The sequence below is a fragment of the Mus caroli genome, chromosome 18 (assembly GCF_900094665.2).
Source record: "Mus caroli chromosome 18, CAROLI_EIJ_v1.1, whole genome shotgun sequence".
NCBI classification, from domain to species: Eukaryota; Metazoa; Chordata; class Mammalia; order Rodentia; family Muridae; genus Mus; species Mus caroli.
In genome coordinates, this window is record NC_034587.1 from 32,691,978 (window position 1) to 32,715,853 (window position 23,876).

A 23,876-nucleotide genomic window follows, 5' to 3' on the forward strand; every position below is an offset into this window, starting at 1 on the left:
AAAAAAAAAAAAAAAAAAAAGGGGGGGGGGTATTACAACAGATTCTACAGAAATATAAGTACTATTATATACAACTAAATAGTAAAAATTGGAAAATCCACAAGAAATCGATTACTAAATACTAAAAATTGGAAAATCCACAAGAAATGGATTGATTTTCAGACACACAACCTATGAAGCTGAACATGACATAAAAATCTTGAACAGACCAAAATAAAGAGAGACTGAATCAGTACTAAAAAGTTCTCCCATCAAAAACAAACATACTCTGGGCGTGGTGGTGCACATCGTTAATCCCAGCACTCGGGAGGCAGAGGCAGGCAGGTTTCTGAGTTCGAGGCCAGCGTGGTCTACAAAGTGAGTTCCAGGACAGCCAGGGCTACACAGAGAAACCCTGACTCCAAAAACAAAAACAAAAACAAAAAAACAAGCATAGGCATTGCAGGTTATTAGACCACACCGTGAATCCTGAGATTGTTATTTAATTAAAAAACAAAAAACAAAACAGAACAAAAATGTCAAAAAATATGTTTCTAGTTGTGGTGTGGTTCAGTCCTTGGCACATCCCTCTGGTTGGAAAACAGACACACCCTTAGTACACAGCCTTAATCCAAAACAATGAAGGTAAAATTAGTCTGTAGGAAAAAGCAGCCATGTTTTAAAATGATGTCTAGTTTTGGGTGGCAGACAAAATGATGAATCAGAAAGATTTGACAGAATAGAATATGCCCAACTCTAACAAGAAGAGAGAATAAAGGGAAACTATTTAAAGAGAGCTGCAAGCGGGGAGGGGAGGAAGCAGTTTCACCAGGAGAGTTTTACAGAGACAGGTTAAAGACAAGTTAGACACAGATAAAGACAGAATGAGTCAGAGAATAAGAAGGAGCCAGAAGATTAAAACAGATTGCCAGAGTTAGTTTGAGACCAAGTAGAGCGATTCAGAAGAGGCAGAGAGAGAAGCCAGATTGAATCAGTCAGCTGGGAGAGGAGTTGGCTCCAGAATATCTGAGTTAAACCAGCCAGCTAGAGTTCAGAAAGAAAAGGTGAGTTTATTCAGCAGTAAGTCTCAGAGGCTGAAAACATTCTAGATAAAATTGATTGTATAGAGGATAGGAGCTTCTAGAACTAGGCCTAGGTTTGCAGATGGAGGCAGTAAGCCTTGGAGAGAGGACAATTATTTCTGGAGAATAAAGGTCATTTTCACATAGGACCAGAAGGCTCCATGGTATAGGTTACCAAACCTTCACCACACTATAACCGATCATCAAACTATTCCAAAGAATTGTCTGGTTCAGGATTCCCCTGCCTAAGTCATTCTATTAGGTCAGCATTATTTTAAATATTAAAACTAGATAAGAACACAACAATCCAATGAAACTAGAGACCAATATAAGTGATGGCATAAATGTGAAAATTCTTAACAAAATAATGGCAAATCAAACCCAACAATGTGTCAAAAAAAAAAAAAAAAAAAAACCCAATAACAATTAAGAACGAACAAACCCTACAGGGCTATTGAGATTGATCAGTGAGTAAAAGCACTTGCCCACAAGAGCTGAGTTAGAGATCCTTAGATTCCATGGTGGATAAAAAGAAATTACTTCCTAGGGGGGTTATCAAATAAGATTTATTCCACAGGTACAAGCATGGCTCAACACACATACACAAATAAACATAATTAATCACATCAACAAAACTGAGGACAAAACCACATGAGCATCTCAACAGATACAAAAACAAAAAACAAAAAAACACATTTAATAAGATTCAGTGGTGCTTAGATTCAAAAATCTAAAACAGACTTGCACACAGTAAATCCACAGTTAACAGCATGCTGCAGCAGAAAACTGGAATTGTCTATTCACAAATCTAGAACAAAACGAAAAATAAAGGACATCAAAAAAAAAAAAGAGGTCAAATTACTTGTTTGCAAACGCTGTGATTTTCTATATAAGAACACTTAATAACCTCTCTCTTGCTCGCGCTCTCTCTCTCTCTCTCTCTCTCTCTCTCTCTCTCTCTCTCTCTCTCTCTCTCTCTCTCTCGTGCACATGCAGAGTAGGGAGGGTTATCTCTCCCCCAGGAAAACGGAAAGTCGCCTTACATTCATAGGTCAGGCTTACCAACAGCCCATACCACAGAAAGATCTACAGAGCTGAGTAATTTTACAGAGTTAGTTTTTAGAAGGCCTGCTAAAATTTGTGCTGGCAGCTCCGCAGGTAAGTATGCTCAGCACCAAGCCTACAGCAGGAGTTCAATCCCCGGGACTCATGTGGTGGAGATAGGCGACCCCTGAAAAGTTTTCCTGACTTCTATGTATCAGGAAGCACACATATACACACTCAAAATAAACAGATAAATAGGAGGAAATTAATTGCAAAACTTTGTGTGGAACTCAGTCAGCCATGGTGGCACATGACTTTATCCCAGTACTTGGAAAAGTAGAAGCAGCCAGAATCTCTGAGTTCAAGGCTAGCCTGGCCTACAAAGCAAGCTCCAGGATAACTAGAGCTACACAGAGAAACGCAAAATCAAAACAAAACAAAACAACAACAACAAAAAAAAAACTCATGTGGAACTGTGGAACCCCGTGAACACAATCCTGAACAAAGAGAACAAAGCTGTCAGGGCTGCTGGGCTGCACCTCTGCTGCCATCCAAATGTGTGCTGGCCTGGGCTCAGAGCTCCCATCACCACATAAACTGGACATGGCAGCACACAGCTGTAATCCCAGCATTAATGGTGGAAGCAGGAGGATCAGGAGTTCAAGGTCATCCTCGGCTACACAAGGAGTTGGAAAACAGCCAGGATACAAGAGACCATATTAAAAAGAAAAGAGAAAACGGAGGGGGAAAAGAGAGAGGGAGAAAAAAATAACATAAGAAACTATAAACAAAATCACAGGGGAGCACATGAGGACACTGGACGGAGCAAAGGGCTTTTGTATTTTACATGATCCCCAAACACAAAACGTCATCACTGGTATACACTTTCCACACAGCATAACCTCAGAGAAGACGTTTCAAGAATGGATAAATGCAGCCATAAAGATAATCCAGTTGTTAAAGTACTTGCAGCACCCCTAGGAACCATACAAAGGATCAACTAAGTTGTACTGAGTGTATGCACTCTCTATAGATGTGTCCCCACAGACAACATCATAAATACAATAATAATAAAAAAAATTAAAGAAGTGGAGAAAAACATTTGCAAGATTCTTAGTCACCAAGAGATTACTAACCAGAATATATAAAGAGACCAGACAAACCAACATGAAAAAACTCAATGGCTACATGGAACTGGGTTGTAGCTCCATAGTGGAATGCTTAGCTAACATATATGAGGACCCTAGATTTCATCTCCAGTACTGTTCAGTAACAGGGCACCTACCTGCTGTGCACAAAGCCCTGGACAGACACAGTTTAAATATAGCTAACAAGTATGTGAAAAATATTCGGTATCATTGTGCTGCTAAGAATGGAAGTCACAGGCTCTTGTGTTTGAATGTTTGGTCCCCAGTTGGTGGAACTGTTTGGGAAGCATTGGGAAGTGTGGTCTTGTTGGAAGAGGTGTGTCATTGAGGGCAGGCTTTAAGTTTTCTCAATCCATTTCCAGTCTCTAGAAGGTTTGAATAATACCAGCCCCCACCCCCACCCGCACCCCACCCCACCCCCAGGCTCATATATTTGAATGATTAGTCATCAGGATAAGGAGGTGTGGCTTTGTTAGAGTAGCACTTTTGAAACCTCAAAGCCCCGTGTCTCTCTGCTTTCTCCCTCTGCCTTTTGATCAGGAGCTCTCAGCTACTGTTCCAGCACCGTGTGTGCCACCATGCTCCCAACATGATAACAGACTGACCATCTGAAACTGTAAGTAAGCCCCCGATTAAATATTTCCTTTAATAAGAGTTGCCTTGGTCACAGTGTTTCTTCACAGCAATAGAACAGTGACTAAGTCTCTCAGTCTCCCCCTGCCCCCCAGCCCTGTTCCTGTCTCTGCCTCTCATGCTTTTAGGTCAAGAGAATATAAGTTATCAGCTACTGCTCCAGCACCATGCCTACCTGCACACTGCCATACTTCCTGCCATGATGATCATGGACTCTGACCCTCTGAAAGTGAAAACTCCCAACAGACTCTTCTATAAGATGCCTAAAGCAACAGCAACACCATTAGCAAAATACAAATAAAAACAACAAGTTATCATTCTACTGAGTCAGAATGGCTATTATGAAGAAAACACATACAAAGATGCTGGTGAGGATATACAAAGAGGTAATTTTTACACCCAGTTGGTAGCAATATAAATTAGTGTAGTCATTATCAAAAACAGTTAAGGGTTTACTGACACAGGGTCTATCAGTCATACTACTGATCATGTACACAGAACTGAAATCAGTATGACAAAGAAATTACTGCACTTACATTTACTATAGCACTACTCACAACCACTAAGATACAAACCTACCCAGGTGCCCAACAGTGGATCGACAGTGAAAATAATAAATAACTGGCACATATACAATAGACACGTCTTCAACAGCTTGATGGGACTGCCTGGAGGACACTTTGTTATGTGACATTAGCCAGGCACAGAAGGATTGTTTTGTATTTTTATGTGGTACCAGGAAACAAACCCAAGGCTAGGCGAGTGCTGAACCACCAAACTACATTCCTAGACCACACAGAAAACCACATGTCCTTAATCACACTGAGGCTAGTCAGTTACTTTCATGATAGGGAACGAAGGAGGCACTGGGATGATTAGTGGATACAGGTGCTGTTAGATGAAGTCCAATAACAGAGAAACACAATCATGTTTGATAACAGTCAACTGAGTATTTCAAATTAGCTAGTAGAGAAAAGTTTGAACGTTCCTGAACTGAAGAAATGATAAACATCTAGGGTTAGAAATCGGGCAATCACCTAGCCTGGTGGTTACACATTTTATACATGTACTATACCTCATAAATGTGTATGAGGACTGCATTGATTAAGAATAAAATGCATCCACAGAAAGAAGCAACAGCCTTTAAGCCCTAAGGGGCCTAACATTTTCAACAGTCCTTTTTGCTCAACTTTTTTTTTTAAAAAACATCATTTCTTAGTATCATCTTTGAATCAAATTTTAAGAAATCTCAGACTTTAGTGGAAAATGACATAAATTCGGTGCTCTTGTGTTCAATCTGTTCTCTCTGTTCACCAGATCTGGCTCTGAGTGACTAGATATCTTCCCAGGAATCACAGAAAGTCAGTGGCATCAACATCCCAGACTGGACAGTAAATTCAAAAGAGAATTGGAGAAGAGATTTTGTGGAGAAACAGCATCATAAGAATGGGGTTACAATAATCATGGCAGCTAACGGTTAAATTGCTTCCCATGATTGGATTCATCAGAGCCTCGCTTGTGAGGGACAGACTATCCCCACTGTACAGATGAGATGGAGGATAAGGCCTATTCACAATCTCACTGCTCAGAAGAGCAAGGACCTACATTCTGGACAGCATGACTCTGAAACTCACGTGGGAAATCAGACTCACTTTCCTATTTCCTAGTTAAATATCTTAGTTAGTGGTGTACCCTGAATGCTAAGGAAGTAAAGCTGGAACAAGAGGTCACTTTGATATATGTACCAGCATATCCCTCCTCCCAAGCAGATACTCACGGGCCAGGTGAGAAAAACCACAGTTCCAGGGTCTGAGGAGAGCAGAACAGTGTCCTGACTAACAGGGAAACTAAAAGATGAGAGAGGCGGGTTGCTCTTGGTCAAGTCTAAAATAAATCTCGTGTTCCAGCACGCACAGCTGGCTTCTCATGGCTCCTTTCCATGCTAGAACACAGCACTCTCTCCTCCTTATCACATCATTCCAAATATCAATGTCCTCTCTTCTGACTAGCAAGGACTCCCAACAGAGGTGTTAGCTGACAAACACATTAAACAGCCATACACACTTTCTGGTGCTTGTAGTTGCGTCGGATAGTTTTAAAGGCTAAATCAAACCTTTAAGATCAAAGAGAATGAATAAACCCTAATCATAGATGGTAGACACTGTGAACGGAAAGTTCTGAAAAGAAGATGTATCTGGCTGTGAACAAAAATTCCCAGGAGGAATCTCTGTCTGCAGAAACTGATTGGCTGATTAGAATTTTAGTACTGTGGAGAGACTGGAATGTCACAGGTCCGGAGCCTAATTCCCTTCTCTTGGGCTAAGATCTGGTCCTCCAGAACAGCCATGCTCCCCATGCCACACACACAGACACACACACATCAGAGCATCCTGTGACAATAGATTAAAAAAAAACTTTTAGAATCTATTGACCCAACAAACAATTGGTTCTACCAGTCTGAGGACATTCTTGGTAGTGTCCTCAGATAGCATCTTGAGCCTATAGAAAGCTTCACCCATCTTGATGTAGCTTCATCTCTGATAGACTCACTTGCCTTGATTTATGATCTGTAAACACTTTATGAAACTGCTGCCATGTTGGAACATGGAATATTTTGGATAAGCAAAATCTGTGTTTATAGGTCATGGTCACTCAAAATGCCTCCCAAATAAGCTATTTCTTATTCCCTTTAAGAAGAGAGCTGTGGGCTTTTGTGTCAACAACACTATGACATAGAGAGACTTCTAGGGTAGCATATTACAACCCCCCTTTGAAAAATTAACCACTGGAATCCATACTCCCATACTAAAAACAACGTCTGGTATTTATTTGCCATATTGTACTAGTGCTGGTATTTACCTATTCAATCATATTTAATCTCAATAAAAATTTGCGAAGGAGATAGCAACGAGTCTCTCAGATGAGGAAACAAACCTCAGACATGGTCACAAAAGAGAACATAAGGGCTATGTTCGTCTCACTAAGCTCCACAGCCTCTCCACCCGCTCACAGCATCTTAGCAGACAAGAACTTCACAGGCACAGTCCCTTCAGCCCTTATCCTCCTCTTATGATGTGGCATCCAATTTAACACTTCTGGATGCTGTAACAAAATACCTGATAAAAGCCACTTTAGGAAGAAATGGTTACTTTGGCTAGTGTCTTAAAAAGGGATACAGTAGGGGAAGGAGATGGCTCAGTGACTGAGCACACTGGCTGCTCTTCCAGAGGACCAGTTCACAAGTATCTATAACTCAAGTTCCAGTGGATCCAAAACCCTCATACAGATATACATGCAGGCCAAATACCAATGCATATTAAAAGGGGGAAGGTGTCCTTTGTGGGGAAAGGCTGCAAGAGCCTAGGCTAAGTACTTCCTGGCATCCTCAGTCAGGGAGCAGAGAGGTATGAATATTGGTCCAGCTTGCCTTCTCCTCTCCATGTAGTCCAGGATCCCAACTCAGAATGCTGTCACCAGCCGCTAGAGCAGGTCTTTCCACCTCAATTAACCCATCTACAAACTCCTTCACGGACATGCCTAGACATTTGTCTCCTAGGCAACCCTCAAGCCTGTCAAGATGACATCGAATATTAAATACTCCCACAAGGGAGTATGACATCAGGTGCTGGGTAGAAAAGTCTTCCCCAGATCACACAGATATGCACAGATATCCTGCCGTGGGTAGGTATCAACCAAAACAAATGCCTTCAAGCAGGTCAATTCCAGTTCAGCAAGAACAATGCTTGGACTCCAGGCTCTGAAGAAAGGGTCATAAGCACTGATTCCATTTATAATACCAGCAAGGTGACTGGCTGGCTGCATAATTTGGATTTTAAATGCCATCGGGGCAGCACTTTTATGATATGAGAGAAAAGATGCTTTAACTCCTACTGCTCTTAGCACATGATGAGAGATTATGACAAACAGACACAGCTTAGGAACAGACAAGGATAAAAGCAGCTTCTCTTGATGAGAGTCGGTATTAACATTTTTCTGAGACTCAATAGAGCTAATATAAATGGGCCAGAATAATTACGGTTCTGAAAGCTCATCTATTTGGTTAGACTATTATCCAAAGGGGACTTGCTAACACACAGTCCTTAAGTAAATTCATCAGCATGCTTTGTTAATTGTGCATCTGCTTTCTCTCAACAGGGAACATAGGGATCCTCCTGAGCTCTAAGTTGAGAAGGGGACACATGTCTGATCCCTCAAGACTCTTGGGTGCCTTTCTGGGTAAGTTTTATTATAAGCTATGTCAGAGACATCATGTTGTAACTAGTCCTATCCCCAAGAATCCTGGGATTCCATTCCCATTGTCCTTGAAAAGCCAAAGAAAAAAAGGAGGAGGAGGAAGAAGAAGAGGAGGAGGAGGACGATGAGGAGGAAGAGGAAGGGAGGGATGGGGGGGGGAGAGAGAGAGAGAGAGAGAGAGAAAGAGCAAGCGAGCATGTGGAGGGGGTTGCAGATCAGGACCAACAGGATCTGTCAGAGAATGAACATCAAAAGCTCAAAAGGATTCGTGACTCCTATCTGTACATTCTCCACTCCACTTAGCAAGTGAGGTTGGGGAAACAAATCACTTCACAGAGAAGGTGGAAGCTTGGAGCCAGAGGTGAACCTTAGCTGAGCTGGGTTGTTATAGAATTCATCACAATTGTCATTTGCACTTCAAGGGCCTCTCTTCCAAAGCTTTACCCAACTTTTAGTAAGAGCCCTGGGGGATTGGGAAAGGTGGCCAGGGAAGGTAAAACTGTAGGGAAGGGGAGATAGCTGGTCAAGAGCAGTCTATTGCTGTGGAGACAATCCGGGGGGGAAAAGGTTTAATGTGCTGCAGGCAAGCCAGGCTTCTTTTGGCAATCTCTATCTACCTGTGACAAACACTGCAGCTCTGAACAATGCGGTCTAAATTAACCAGGACAGGCCCGAGAAGAACAAGAAAAGGAGACATAATCTCTGGACAGAAGACAAGGACAAAGAAGAGGAAGGAGCAGTCTGTTTGGGAGCTGCCATCGAGTTGTCAGGATAATCCTGACTTCCCCCAGCTTTTCTCCACATAGTGGTGATTCTGACAAAAGTACCTCAGGCTGGGCGGTGGTGGCACAGGCCTTTAATCCCAGCACCTGGGAGGCAGAGGCAGGCGGATTTCTGAGTTCGAGGCCAGCCTGGACAGCCAGGGCTATACAGAGAAAGCCTCAAAAAAAAAAAAAAAAAAAAAAAAAAAGAATACACACAAGAGGGCAGAGGAGATGACTCAGCAGTTGAGAGCACTGGCTAATAGAACACCCAGCACCCACGGGGCAGCTTACAACTGTCTGTAACTCCAAGACTGGATACCCTCACACAGTTTTACATGCAGACTAAACACCAATGCACATAAATTATTATTTTAAAAAAGAATACACATAAAACATTTCATAGCCGGGTGTGGTGGCTCACGCCTTTAATCCCAGCACTTGGGAGGCAGAGGCAGGCAGATTTCTGAGTTCGAGGCCAGCCTGGTCTACAGAGTGAATTCCAGGACAGCCAGGGCTACACATACAGAGAAACCCTGTCTCAAAAAAAAACAAAAAAAAAAAAAAAAAAACAAAAAAAAAAACGAAACATTTCATTCAATGCTTGGTGCATGGGAGCTTATTATTACTTCATTATCATCATTGTTATCTCCATTGTCTCCTCAAAGGGAAACTGCCATGACCTTTAAACAGGAACTAAAGGAACTGGAAATGAGAAAACTGTTCCCATCAAACAGAAAACTCTAAACCTAGCCCATCCCACAGTGGTCTTGGGGACAAGGGGGCTGACTCAGGCCTCCTCCTGCCGGCTCTAATCTATAGGAAGACACTTACTGAGTTCTGACAGCTGAGGCAGAGAGTTAAACAGGAAGTCAACAGCAGCCCCAGCAGCATTCCTGGAGAGGCCATCCTAGTTGAAGGCAGGTGCTGAGGAGCCATAACCAGGACCTGAGGGTACAAGCACAGAAAACAGAAGGTCAGGGCCTGGTTCCTCCCCACCATCATGGTTCCCATAACAGTGTTTAACTCCACAAATGTCAGACAGCTCCTGTACAGAAGTGCAATAGGCCTTCTACTGCTGCTACATAAATCTCTGCAGCTCCCATCTCTCATCACTCGGGTTTGGCCCTGGTTAGAAATGCATGTGCATAACAGCCCTGGCCCTTCCTTCCCCACTGACAGTATCTGGGCGTATAGATAGTGCTACTGGCTATGGTGGAAAAGAAGGAAATTATGCACCTGAACTACATGTGAACAGAATCAGGACCAGGTCCATATCAGTATCTGTAGCATCCTCTTTTAACCATACCCATTATTATCACAGCTGACAACAGATAGCATCAGCATCCTGCAGCAAAGCTCAACATTTCCAAGCCACAAAATCCTCTGCACTCCTTTTTAAATGACCAAACAAATCATGGCATAATTATTTGTAGATATTAACAGTTTTAAAGCATAAGGGCAGAAAGATGTCCTATATTCATGGATTAGAGACAATATTGTTAAATGACAATCCTAACCAAAACAACATACAAATTCAATGTAATTCTATCAAATCACATGGTGTTCTCTGCAGTTCCCATGTCACATATACATATACTGACACATTAGTACACGTGGTTAAAATAAACCTAAAGCAAAACAAATAACAAACAAACAAACAAACAAAAATTCTGCTTTTAAGTCAGATAGGAGGATCAAGAATTTAATGCCATTCTGGACTACATAGTGAGACCATGTCTTTAAAGCAAAACAAAACAAAAAGTGACAGATAAAACTGCTCTACAGCCAGGAATACACCTACAGTAGAGCTAACCCAAGTGCTCAACAACAGATAAAGAGATTTAGCCAGGCACAGTGCTGCATACCTGTAACTCCAGCAGTTGGGAGGTACAATCAGAAGGATCAGGACATCAAAGCCAGCCCTAACTATACAGTGAGTTCAAAAACAGACTGCATATGTAAGATCTTGTCAAAAAAGAAACAAAAAATTTAAATCTACTATACACACACACAGAGACTACTAACCAGTCATATAAAAAGAATGAAATTGGGTACATACTGGAACACAAAGCCCCAGAACATAACATCAAGTGAAATGGCCACATAGAAAAGGACATATATAATGTGATTTGACCTTCATGAAGTATCTAGAAATCATAAGGGGAGGAAGGAGCATCTCTCTGTCTGCAAGTGGGTGAAGGAAAGGGAGAGTGGGGAATCATGCTTAATAGAGAGTCTCTGTAGACTAGCAATACAATTTGTAATAAAGTTGGACATCAAGACAACTTTACTCAAACTAGCACATAATCTAGGAGGGGCAGGGAGAGAAACAACACTAAGACAGAGTGACACGAAGCTCAGAAGGATTCAGAATGTGTTAGCCCAGACTCTGGGAAGATGCTTCACAGCCTGATGCTGCTCCCTCCAGTCCCGTGCAGCGAAGTGACTGAATCAGAGGAGTATTTCTGTGTATCTGAGACTATGCTGTTTACATTTCTCTCCTACCCCTGCCATGCTCCACCCTGCTCCGATTTGCTGGTTCTGTGACATAACTGCAGCAAAATGGACCCACTCTCTGAAGTTATTGCCCTTTGACCAGCCCATGTCTTCCCAGGGGCAGACAGAAACCTTCCCTAAGGACATCTGCAGCCCTGAAAGAAAACATCCCTGCTGGACCAGCACTGTGCTAAAAAAGCACAGCCAAACGGAAAAGCAAAGGCTTAGGGCTAAAAATAGCTGCTACATTCACCCAGCAGCAACAGCTTTTGCTTTCTGCCAGTCTCCCTCTCCATTTTTTTTTTTTTAATCACAAAATGGAACTGCTGAGTGCCACACAAGTTCCTCCCAGCATCCTGGCTTCCTGGGGGCACCAATCACACTGAGACAAAGAAGGGGTTCACCGCAACTGCACTGTTCTGAGCAGGTACCTGTCCATATCCAGGGTGATGGAAAGGGGCCAGGCTGGCTAAGGATGATCAAGGGATGGGGCTACCACGCTAAGAGAGGCTAGGGAGGCCAAGGTCTCAAGAGGACACAGCCCTGGATCTCCCAAATGCCTTTTTATCTTTCTTATCCCTGCAAACTTGACTTGAGAGTCAGGATAATGTGAGGTACATTATCAGAATATAAAACAAAAGAAAATAGTCAGGCATGGTAGCTCACTTCTGCAATCTATGCCCTTGGAAAGTCCGTTCAGGAAGACACTGAGGATACTGGCTCAGGGCCAGTCTGCTGGACCACAGAAGATGCTATCTTAAAAGCAAAGAAAGGAAGGGAGAGGAGGAAAGATAAAAGAAAGCACACTAACCCCAGAGCCACAGATGTCCTTCCTTGCGTGACAGTGCTCATGCATACATGCATGTGCACACACAGTCACATGCTCCCTTCCTACAGTTAGGGGTAAATATGGAACTGGCAATAAGAAAGACAGATGAGAAAGAAGAAGTCAAGGGCAAAATGAGAAATGAACAAGAGGCCCAGAAGAGACTGAGGAGCAATAGGTGGGAGGTGGCCACTGCAGTGTAACAGCTTCCTTATCTCCTAGAGTAGGAAGGGGACCGGAGGGCAGGGGAAAGGCAGCTCCACAGGGTTCTCATCTCCTCTGTCTCCTACACACACTCATGCAGCAGCAACATTTTCTGCCAATACAGAGGATGAGAGATCAAGTGAAAATGGATCCTTCATCTCTCCTCAATGATCCCACAAGGACCATACAGCTGACCTAGTTATCGCCTCCAATTGTTTTCTCACAAAAGAGAGCAGGCATGGAGTTAGGAGTGGGCCATTGGGAAGACTGAGGAGAGATAGAGGTGAAGTGGGGTCAGCTCAAAGGAATACGTTTCCCAGGCTTTGGAGGGATATCCAGAGAACAAATACTAACTCTGTAGCGAGTAGCAGGGGACACGTGTCTGTCCTTTAAGGCCCGGCCTGCAGCCCTGCCACTTGGTTTGGGTAGAGAGGATGCAGGCAAAGCCTGTCTCGAGCTTTGGCTGAAACCAATGGAGAAGGAGAAAGAGCAGAGTGGAAGCAGACAGAGCTGCATTTTGCTAGGATGATCTGTGAACCATAGCAGGCACCCAGGCATCTGGGGCCACAAAAGAAAACCTGAACATAAAGCCAAAGTCATGGCACCCCACTAGGCCTGAGGTGAGCACCCTCCCAAAGCACTTGCCATCCACAAGCCCGAGTTCACCCTTCAGGGCCAGCCAAACAAACCCTCCCATCATGCTTGGCCTTCACAGAGAACAGATCTACAAGCTTTACATTTATGGCCTTCATCCAACTTAAAGCACCAATCAGTCCAGGAAAAGGGAAACTATTTCAGTGTCTCCCAGTAACTTTTTCCTTAAGTACCCTTGGGCTCTGAGACAGGGAGATAATAAGGTACTTGAGATGACCATTTCTCTATCAAAACTGGCCATTTGTAGGCAGTGTGTCTACTTAAACAGAGATCAGGAGCTCTGCAATCCGTATTGTCAGTTTACCGTAGCCCAGAACAAACGTTGGGGGATGGATGAGGAGAGGCTGCCAAGCTCCCACCTCTCTGGCACCTCATGCTGTTTTATCCTCTGCTCCATTCACACAGACTGGGGAGAAGTCTGGGCCCTGTGTAAACAAGACAACCTCCAGTAGTCTTTTCTGAGAAAAGAAAACAAAAGAATAGGAAGAAAACTGAAGGAAGCCAGTAAGGGGGGTGGGGGGATTTCTGGGTACCAGGCAGGTTCTGACAGGGCTAGCTGACCCAGGCGGATGGTGGTTGCTCCAAGCCACAGGAACGGTGCACAGGAGGAACCAGGGAAATGTGAAAATGTCCAGTGCACAGCCAGCCAGTTGAGCAGCCCACCTTGGCGTTGCTGGTGTTTGGTCCTGGCTGCAGTATATGAAAACACATATACTTGGTCCTGCCTGCAGTATATGGAAACACATATACCTGTCCTGCCTGAAGTATATGGAAACATTGTTTTCTTCCATCTTCTAGAAGAAGTGAAAGAGCATGAATTTCAAATTTTATTTTATAAATAGGAAATGGGAATAAGGAGACAAAAAGACTGGGTAGAAAGTTTAGCACAGCAACTTAGAGTCCTACAGCCCTAAAAAGATGATTTTGACGATCTCCTAACTACATGACCTCAGACACAACTTTGCAAAGCCATCAGGATTGCTCAGTGGGTAAAGGCACTTGCCAATAAGCCTGATGATCAGAGTTTAATCCCAAGGACCCACATGGCAGAAGGAAAGGATTCCCACAATTGTCCTCTAACTTTTACTCACATGCTATGGCATACATGTATACACACACACAATTGTCCTCTAACCTTAACACACATGCTATGGCATACATGTATTCACACACACACACACACACAATTGTCCTCTAACCTTTGCTCACATGCTGTGGCATACATGTATACACACACAAGGAAACAATTGTCCTCTAACCTTTACTCACATGCTGTGGCATTCACGTACACACACACACATACACACACACAAGTGTAGTAAAGTTAAAAACACAACTCTGCTAAGTGTTACCTTTTTCACCTATAAAATGGGCATAGTAAGAGTTTCTACGACAGAGAATGGACAGGAGACTTCAATAAGTAATGCATGAAAAGTGTTTAGTATATAGCACCTGGCACTTCATTGTCCTCCATCACTGGTACAGTAGTTACTGTGGTCCCTGACCCGACAGCCAACCAGGGCAGGCCACTAGCCTGGAAATCACATTCTAGAGCCCACACCTCTTCCAGCTAACCCACAGGCTTTTTGCTGGGTACCTGCTCCCTGGAGGTGAAGACAATAGATGTTAATGAAAACCCCCACACCAGAATATGGTCTGAACCGAAATCCCAGGGCAGACCTAATCCACTCAGAGCTTTCTCAGCATACTAGCACCCAGACAGCCAGACCCAAGCACACAGAACTGCCAGCTGCAGGAACAGCTGTGAAACCATCCCGTGCTTTGCAAACTGAAGGTTAGAGGATGAGCTCTTCCCACAGACACATTCATTACTATTTATGGGCTGTACAAACGCACACACAGTCACTCACCTCTCCACAAACAGAAGCTAACCACCTAATTTAAGCAGGCAAATATGAAACGTAAAGAGGAGACTGAAAGGACAGCCCTGACATGGAAGAGCAATGTACTAAGGCTTAAGAAAAGAAGTGGAATGTTAAAGAACAACTTGAAGGACAAGAGAATTAGGTTTGGAGTAGTCAAATAGGCTTTCTCCCAAGATACAAAGTAAGCAGAAAGTCAAGAAAGAACAGAACACAGAGTGTTTGAAGATCAACAGAAATATGGTTGCTCACTGCAGTCCACCAACTAGCTGGCATTCTGGACTCAAACCTGGCCATCTGTACAGCAGGTACTCTATCTGTCCCAAGGAGAAGTACATTCCTAGGATGAAGCAGGTAAAGACTTCTCTCCAATTCAAGGCTGCCAACCAAGAGTGAAAATGAAGAGAGACTATTGGAGACTGACATTTCCAGTGAGCACAAGCCTTTTCCTGGCCAGACACTACTTTTCCAGTCTGAAGAGACAGCCCAAGAGGCCTTTCCAACAGCAGTACAGGACAGATTCTGGTTCTGCAAGAGAACACAGGAGGCCAAGAGAGCTCAATGGGCCCAACTAGAACCAGAGCCCTGGAAGGAGAGGGAAACAGCACAGAGAAGTGGAAGCAATGAAGTGCAGGCTTGACTCTGTTCTCCGGGAGGTGGGAGGACGTGACCTACCCCGCGCCCACTCCAGGAGGATGAAGTACACATTTTCAAGAAAGTGGCTAAATAGATTACTGCAAAATTACAATTTCAGAGACAAAAGATGATGGCTCTAAGAACAACCAAGAGACAAGTAAAGTGACTGAATAAAAGAACATTTTGCCTGACCCTCTCCAGATTGGACACAGCCTTCAAAGAATCTGAATGTTGGAAGCCAAGGCTCAGTTTTCATTTGTATTGCTAAAATGCAGATGACAAGAAAGCCACTTAATTCGCCACAGGGCACAGAGTAGATCTATGAATAAAAAGAAAGGTGAGCTGGGTAGGACAAGGATCTTAGTGCCATCAGAACAGGAGTGAGAATTGGAGACCGAAACAACAGTAGTCTCTGTAGAAACCTCAGAGTGCAAAGGAGAGCAGACCAAAAATAGTCCTCAGGGCCCACCTCAGGTCAGGAGAGAGAGGCAGTAGGCTGAGAAACCAGAGGGGCAGCAGTAAGACTCGTGTGTAGCATTACCCAGTCCAGGAGAGCGGAGACGGCATGGATGAGTAGTGCTGCTCCTAGAAGCCAAGGGTTGTGAAGTAAAAACTCTCAGTGCCAAGTATGGGATACCTTGCCATGTCAGGGAGGCCCCAGATGTACCAAAAAATATAGGCTTCATGATATTGCTCTTGGCTACACACCACAACAGAATGGTAAGACCTTCATGCTGAAGACATCACGAATACATAAAGAACATAAAACATAAAGGACATAAAGAAATCAAGCTGGAATTGACCTGAGACCTTCCTTCCTACTGGCTAGCTTTTATACTGCTGGAAAGAATCATCATCAATGATCTTATTCAATAATGGGCTAAAACTGAGTACTACAGAACCAGCTTGCCAGGCAAGATGTAACCACTGGAGCAATAGAGGCATGACTACATGGAGGTAATCAACTGCTTTCTGACTGGATCTGAGGCCTACTCCACTGGAGGCAACTCATAACTGGTACTTGTAAATCTGCTGAAAAGTTCATGATCAACGAGGTCATAGGCCCTAGTGAGGAATCTCCTGCTGTCATTCTGCAAAATGGACCTGTTAGCAAACAGTCTTTATATATGCTTACAACCAGAGGTTAGTGTTGGTTTCAACCTTAATCAGAAAAACTTTCTACAGTAGGCAGCAATTAATGCTGATTCATATCTGGTCAAAGAAACACTGACTGTTGAGCACTGTTAAGTATCCCTAAATAGAATCTCAATCAATCCGTCTCTCTCTCCCCCTCTCTCCCTCCCTTCTCCCCCCCACCTCTTCCTCCCTTCCTCCCTCCATCCTATGACTCAGAAAACATCACCAAATATGGGTCAGAAAAGCCACAGGATGAGGAGGAATGCTCCCTGGACATGAGATACAGCTATTATACTCATGAACTCACAGCGGCTGTGGTTACCTGCATAAGATCCTATATAAGACCAAGCCAATCAACTCCAACATTGATGGGAGAGGGCTCATGAGGCCCCACCCTAGCTGAAAAGCTACTGGCAGTTAATAACTACTGGGGGAGTTATATTTCTTCAGTGGTATAGCCACTGGTAAGTTACTTATGTTCTAGTAAGTAACACAAAATCTATATATTCATTCAAGCAACCATAATTAAACTGAGTCATGAAGAAGGAAAGGAAAGGAAAGGAAAGGAAAGGAAAGGAAAGGAAAGGAAAGGAAAGGAAAGGAAAGGAAAGGAAGACATGAAAGTAGGAGAAGAACTTACTGGGAAGAAAAGGAATTCAGAGAAAACAGAAAGAGGATATGAATAGGTAAGGAAGAATGTATACTCAAAATACATTATGTGCATTATAAAACTGTTTTTCAAGACCAGGTTTCTCTGTGTAACCCTAGGTGTCCTTGAACTCATTTTGTAGACCATGCTAGCCCCAAACTCACAGAGATCCACCTGCCTCTGCCTCCCAAGTGCTGGGGAAATTTGTCAAAGAATAAATTAAAATGTTTTTTAAAAGAGAGTAAGAGAAGGAACTAAAACGATGGCTCAGCAGTTAAGAGCACTTGTTCTCCCAGAGGGCATGAGTTCAGTTCCCAACACCCACATCTGGCAACTGAGAACTATCAGTAACCCCAGCTGAGGGGTTCTGATGCCCCTGGCCTCTGGGAGCACCTGAACATACATGCTGGTACTCACATGCAGATACATACACGTACACATTTTTTTGTTTTCTTTGGGTCTTTTTGGTGGTGGTGGGTTTTTTTGTTTGTTTGTTTGGTTGGTTGGTTGGTTTTTGGTTTTTCGAGACAGGGTTTCTCTGTATAGCCCTGGCTGTCCTGGAACTCACTTTGTAGACTAGGCTGGCCTTGAACTCAGAAATCCGCCTGCCTCTGCCTCCTGAGTGCTGGGATTAAAGGCGTGCGCTACCACGCCTGGCTACATGTACACATTTTTAAAAATAATAAAAATAAATATTTCTAAGAGAAAAAATTACAAGAAAAATCAAGTTGTAGACAGCACTGCCAAGAGATCAATCTGAATAAAGAGGAACTGATACACTGGGTTTGACAATGAGGCAGCAAGAGAGCCATTCATTCATTCACAGAGGAGCAGCATGTTGCTTTAACTTTGTATACTTTGGAGTTTGGAAATACTCAACATTCCACTGGAGTCTTAATAAAAAATATACTCTTTAATAGTATCATCGAGGGATTCTCCGATGCCATGGATCAGGTTCCTATGACAATATATCGCCATGTCCCATTGCACACACTCCCAGGTCAGTGAGGAGCAGTCGTCCCATCAGAGAATGGGGCAGGGAGGCAGATTCTCCAAGGAGAAACTCGAGTTGGACGGAATTCTCCTGATGCTGAGCCTTAGTCTGCCCCAGCCTGCTCAGAAGCGTTGTTCTTGGTTGAGTTGTAGCAGTTGGTGTGGAAGAGAACCACACCAGACTCCTTCCCTCGTATTCCAACGCAGTAACTAAGCATCTCGGAGGACAATCAATTCTGTTAAATAATAACTACACCCTACATTTATAGAGCACTGTATATGTGCTGAGCAAAATGCTAAGCTCATTTACTCGCCACAACAACCCTCTGAGGTGGTTCTAATATGCTGCTCATTTTACCCATGAGAGGACCAAAATTCAGAGGTTAAGTAACTAGCCAGAGTTCATGCAGCCAGAGAACAATAGATTGAGAATGTAAAGCCAATTTGGCCCCAGAACCAGGGCTCTTTCCATAGGTCATGCTGTCTCTCCACTGGTCTGTGAAATCAGCCACAGAAACTCAGTCCATCATTTTATCTGTTCTGCAATAATATAAAAAAAAAACTCACATTTTTTGTCATGAGAAAAATTTTTAAATGAGCCTACTGAGGCCCTCTTGTGGATAGACCTGCTTCTATGTGTCCAAGTTTCTGAGTCTGTCTCTGTGTCTTTCTTTGTCTCTCTGTCTCTCTGTCTCTGTCTCTGTCTCTGTCTCTCTCTCTCTCTCTCTCTCTCTCTCTCTCTCTCTCACACACACACACACACACACACACACACACACACACACAGACACAGGATGTGAGTAAGAGCCACAGCCTGATCACTATGCCTTCCACTAGATAAGCTGTAAGCATGAAGTGAGCCCAGCAGACTCTCCTTTATAATTATTTCTTGGCTCTTCCTGAGAGTGATCAGTTGATGCTGACAGTAACAATCAAAGTCACAAGAAACTCTACTCCATCTCATCTCTACTCCAATACTCTGGATTGATTCAGATTCCCCTGACTAGCTGTGTGACTTTGATGATTAACATTGTTAAGTTTCAATATCTATAAAGGAGACTTGCAAGTAACTACTTAGTTGTATGGTTATCAGATTAAATCAGATAACAAAACATACAGAACAGTGCCTGAGACAAAGTGAAAGTTCAAAAACCCTTGTAGCTAAGTTGGGCATGGTAGTACAAACCTTTGATTCCAGCACTCTGGAAAAAGAGCCAGACAGATCTCTGTGAGTTTGAAGCCAAACTCACAAAGCCAAGCAAAGTAGTAGATTCTGTCACTATCCAGGATTGCCTCTGATTGGAGCCCAGGCCTGAGCTACAAATTACCCACAAACATAGACCACTTGATGGTTGGGGTGCACACGCTGAAACCTAAGTGATACTGGCTGCCTTCGGAGTCCAGCTTCCTGATAACTCGGGCCTATCTCCACACTCCTGCTGTTGCTCTTCTACCTCTACAGAGCATCAGGGATTTTAGGAGCATCCACAGCAAGCACAGCAGAGCAAGGATCAGAATTCATCTTTCCTTTTTTTCTAAGGCCTCTAAGCTTCCAAAGGACAGCAGGGTCTCTTACTGGGACCAGAAGATTCTAGAGGAAGGTAAAACTGATAGTTCCTAACAACATACCAAGCCCTATTATATGCTGGTGTGGGTTAAAAGCATTCAGTATTCATATTTTTACAGATACAGTTTATATTTTTATCTTTATTTTTTATGTGTATGAGTGTTTTGCCTGCATGTACATAAGTGCATTGTAGAAGTGGTTCTGATGCTATCCTGTTCCCCAGATGGTTTTTGATCTGTCAGTAAAGAAGCCATGGGCCAATTGCTGGTTGGAAGAAACAGGCGGTACTTCCAGGTCCCTGGAGGCAAGAGACAAGGGAGAAGAGAAGAGTTTGCCTTGTTTCGGAAAGAGAAAAACCAAGCAGCCATGTGAGGTCTTGGGAGGAGGGAGGAGTGATGGCCTGTGATCGCTCCTATAGGTAGGTGTTCTGTGGTATTTAACAGGGATTAGATGTGTTTGAGCTACTAAAGTTTAGGGCAGGTGGAAGTTACAGAGATAAGAATATTAATAAGGGCACACTTTCCCAGGCAGGAGATAGTAGAGCCCAGCAATTGTGTCTAAAGGCAAGTTGATTTTTTTGTTTTTGTTTTTGTTTTTGTTTTTTTAGAGACAGGGTTTCTCTGTGTAGTCCTGGCTGTCCTGGAACTCACTCTGTAGACCAGGCTGGCCTCCAACTCAGAAATCCTCCTGCCTCTGCCTCCCAAGTGCTGGGATTAAAGGTGTGTGCCACCACGCCCGCTCCAAAGGCAAGTTGAAATTGAACAACTTTTATTGGTGGATTCTGGGTCAGGATTGTAGTGCACCCCATTCCAGGGGCTTATGCGGGGTAGCAAAAGCTACATGCAACAGTGTACTACTTGCATATAGTATCCTCAGAGGCCAGAACTGGGCATCAGATAACTTGGAACTAGAATTATGGACAGTTGTTAGCTGCCTTGTGGATGCTGGGAACAAGGTTCTCTGAACCAGCCTTCCCACATCTAAGGCTCAGATGGTACAACGATTTAAAAGAAAGTTCCCTGGGGCTATACCATGAAAAAACAGACACTTCTGTAGCCCATGTGAAATACAACTTTCTAATTGGAAGATAGATAACAACGAGGGTGTTCCTTAACTTACAGGGGACACACAACAACAACATTTACTTGCAAAAACATTTCGTGGCAATATGAGAGGATGGGTCGCCAAGCATAGAAATTACAACTACCCATGTTGGCTTTGACTGTCATCAGGTAACTGAAACATTATATTTTAAAGTGCCTGAGAGCCCACAGCTATTTATAATACCACATCCTTAAAAATTTGAAAGGGAGATGAATTTTAAAACATACACATTTACTTATGTAGGCAGAAACACACACACACACACACACACACAAAATCAGATGCCTCTCAACATAACTCAGAGACCCATAACTCTCGGGTTTCACAATCCCACCCAACACCCAGAGAAAATCCAGGCGCCTTCTCCAGCCTTCTCCAAAAGATGGTGGGAGGCTGGGTAGGTAGCCAAGAAACAAAGAAACCTAAACTCAGCACTTGGCACACAATTAAGGAGCAGAGAATTTTAAATGCATTGTTTCTGGCTCTAAATATATCTACATTTATTACCAATTTGGGATCAGAAACTACATTTAGTTCTGCCGTGACCACACGCTAAAAATATTAAGCAGAGTATTGCCTAGGAAACGGCAGCCCCATTCCAGAACTACCTCTGCCACGTTCCCAGGACTAGCTTTCCTGGGCTTTGCTCAGATACTCATTTTAGTAGAATTGTCACTATTTAGCCTAAGTCTCCATGCATCTTAGAAGACAAGGATGGCAGCGTAATCACAGCACTCAGAAGACTGGGCAGGAGGATGTCTGAAGTCAGAGCAGACTATATAGTGAGTTCTAGTCAAGACTATTTCAAAAAAGATGAGGGGAGGAAGGTAATGGGTGAATATGAACAAAATACAGTATGTGCATGTATGAAAATGCCATAAGACCAGTTATTTATGTATTACTACATGCTCGTGTAAAGTCTGAAACACTGAAAGTGACAAAGGGTGGGGGGAGTGAGCCCATGATCCCACAAACAGGAAAAGCACAAGTGGAAGCTCCAGGCCTGAGAGAGAGACAGAGACAGACAGACAGACAGAGATGGACAGAAACAGAGAGAGACAGAGACAGAAAGGAAGGAGAAAGTAAGGAGAAGGGAAGGGAAGGGAAGGGAAGGGAAGGGAAGGGAAGGGAAGGGAAGGGAAGGGAAGGGAAGAAAAAAGGGAAGGAAAAGAAAAGTCTCTTCAAGGTTTCTTAGTTAGCATTAACTGTCAACTTGGCACAACCTAGAATCACTTGGAAAAGGTCTAAGTTAACCATCTTTTTTGTTTGGTTGGTTGGTTTTTGGTTTTTCGAGACAGGGTTTCTCTGTGTAGCCCTGGCTGATCCTGGAACTCTGTAGACCAGGCTGGCCTCAAACTCAGAAATCCACCTGCCTCTGCCTCCCGAGTGCTGGGATTAAAAGCGTGCGCCACCACTCCTGGCTGTTAACCATCTTTTATCAGTTTGATTTGTCTGTTATTGTCTTGGTTGTTACCTTAAGTAGGAAGGCCACCATGGCCAGAACCATTCCCTGGGCAGGTAGTCTTGGGCTCTATGAGGAAGATAGATAAGTAAGCCAGAGAACGAGGCAGTAGGCAGCACTCTTCTATAGTTTATGCTGTGCTTCCTTGCCAGTGAAAGCGTTCCTGGATTGGAGGAAATGCTGTGTGGGATACACGCAGTCTTGCTTTCAAGGTTCTTGACCTGATCCCACTTGCAATGATGGACGGTGACCTGGAAGTGTAGGATAAAACTCCTTCCTCCCCTAAGTTGCTTTTAGCTAAAGTATTTCAGCACGGCAACTGAAAGGAAACTAGAACCTGGGCTCTCTCGGGTAGTCAAGTTCTTCGTCACAGCTGTCGCAGCTGAAATCCATCTGACTGGCTAATCCACAAGGGTTAGAAATAACTGTCTGCCCAACCTAGCCCTTGTATCCTCAAGGTCCAACACTGTCTGGCGCTCAAAAAAATATCTGTTGATTGAGTAAAAGCAAAAATATTTTTTAAAAAATCATAGGATACCAAATGATTAGCCATTTTAAAAATTGTTTAGAGGGCTGGAAAGATAGCTTAGCAGTTAACAGCACTGGCTGCTGTTCCAGAGGACCTGGGTTCAATTCCAAATACCCACATGGTAGTTCACAACTCTCTGTAACTCCTGTCATAGTGATCTGATGCCCTCTTCTGGCATCAATGGGCAGCAGCACAGACATGGTACACAGATATACATGCAGGCAAAACACCTAAACACATCTATTTGGATCAATAAAAACGAGTAAGGAAAATATTACTGAGAAGACAGAAATAGAAGGATCACTGAAAGTTCAAAGCCAGCTAGAGCTACATCATGAGACCCTGTCACTATGCACCCCTTCTCAAAATAGAGTAGAAGAAGCATATATATGAATTACTCATTTAAACAAAATATGTGTGGCCACATCTATGATCATATATAAACCTAAAATTATAGAAAGCAGTGCTCAACAGAGTCTTTTATCCTAAAATGTTAACTACTCAAGAAACATTTAAATGAGCTCCCTTTCAATGATCTCTTGGTGACTCCGTAGGCCTGCTCAGCAAGTCCAAGATCAGACCATCCGCTTATCAGTGCAAGGAATATACAACACATAGAGAAAGCTACAACTTCACCCTACTTGTCAGGGCAGCCTTCAGTGTGAGTTTAAAGGATCAGTGTGACTGGCTCCCCAGAAAAGTGGTCAAGAAAGAACTGTCAAGGCAAAGTATGAAAAAGTTGGGCTGGTGAGATGGCTCAGTGGGTAAGAGCACCCGACTGCTCTTCCGAAGGTCCAGAGTTCAAATCCCAGCAACCACATGGTGGCTCACA

At 43.4% G+C, this 23,876-nt stretch overlaps 1 protein-coding gene across 3 annotated transcripts in view; it reads right to left on the reverse strand.

The window, feature by feature from the left end:
• The window catches only part of Sil1 (SIL1 nucleotide exchange factor), a 240,190-nt gene that overhangs the window by 164,821 nt on the left and 51,493 nt on the right, over positions 1 to 23,876 (reverse strand). For all 3 annotated transcript variants that reach the window (XM_021150502.1, XM_021150503.2, XM_021150504.2), the window contains one exon: positions 9,736 to 9,849. In XM_021150502.1, the coding sequence (XP_021006161.1) occupies positions 9,736 to 9,840 (105 nt within the window). In that variant the 5' untranslated portion in view covers positions 9,841 to 9,849. The remainder of the gene's footprint in view (positions 1 to 9,735; positions 9,850 to 23,876) is intronic.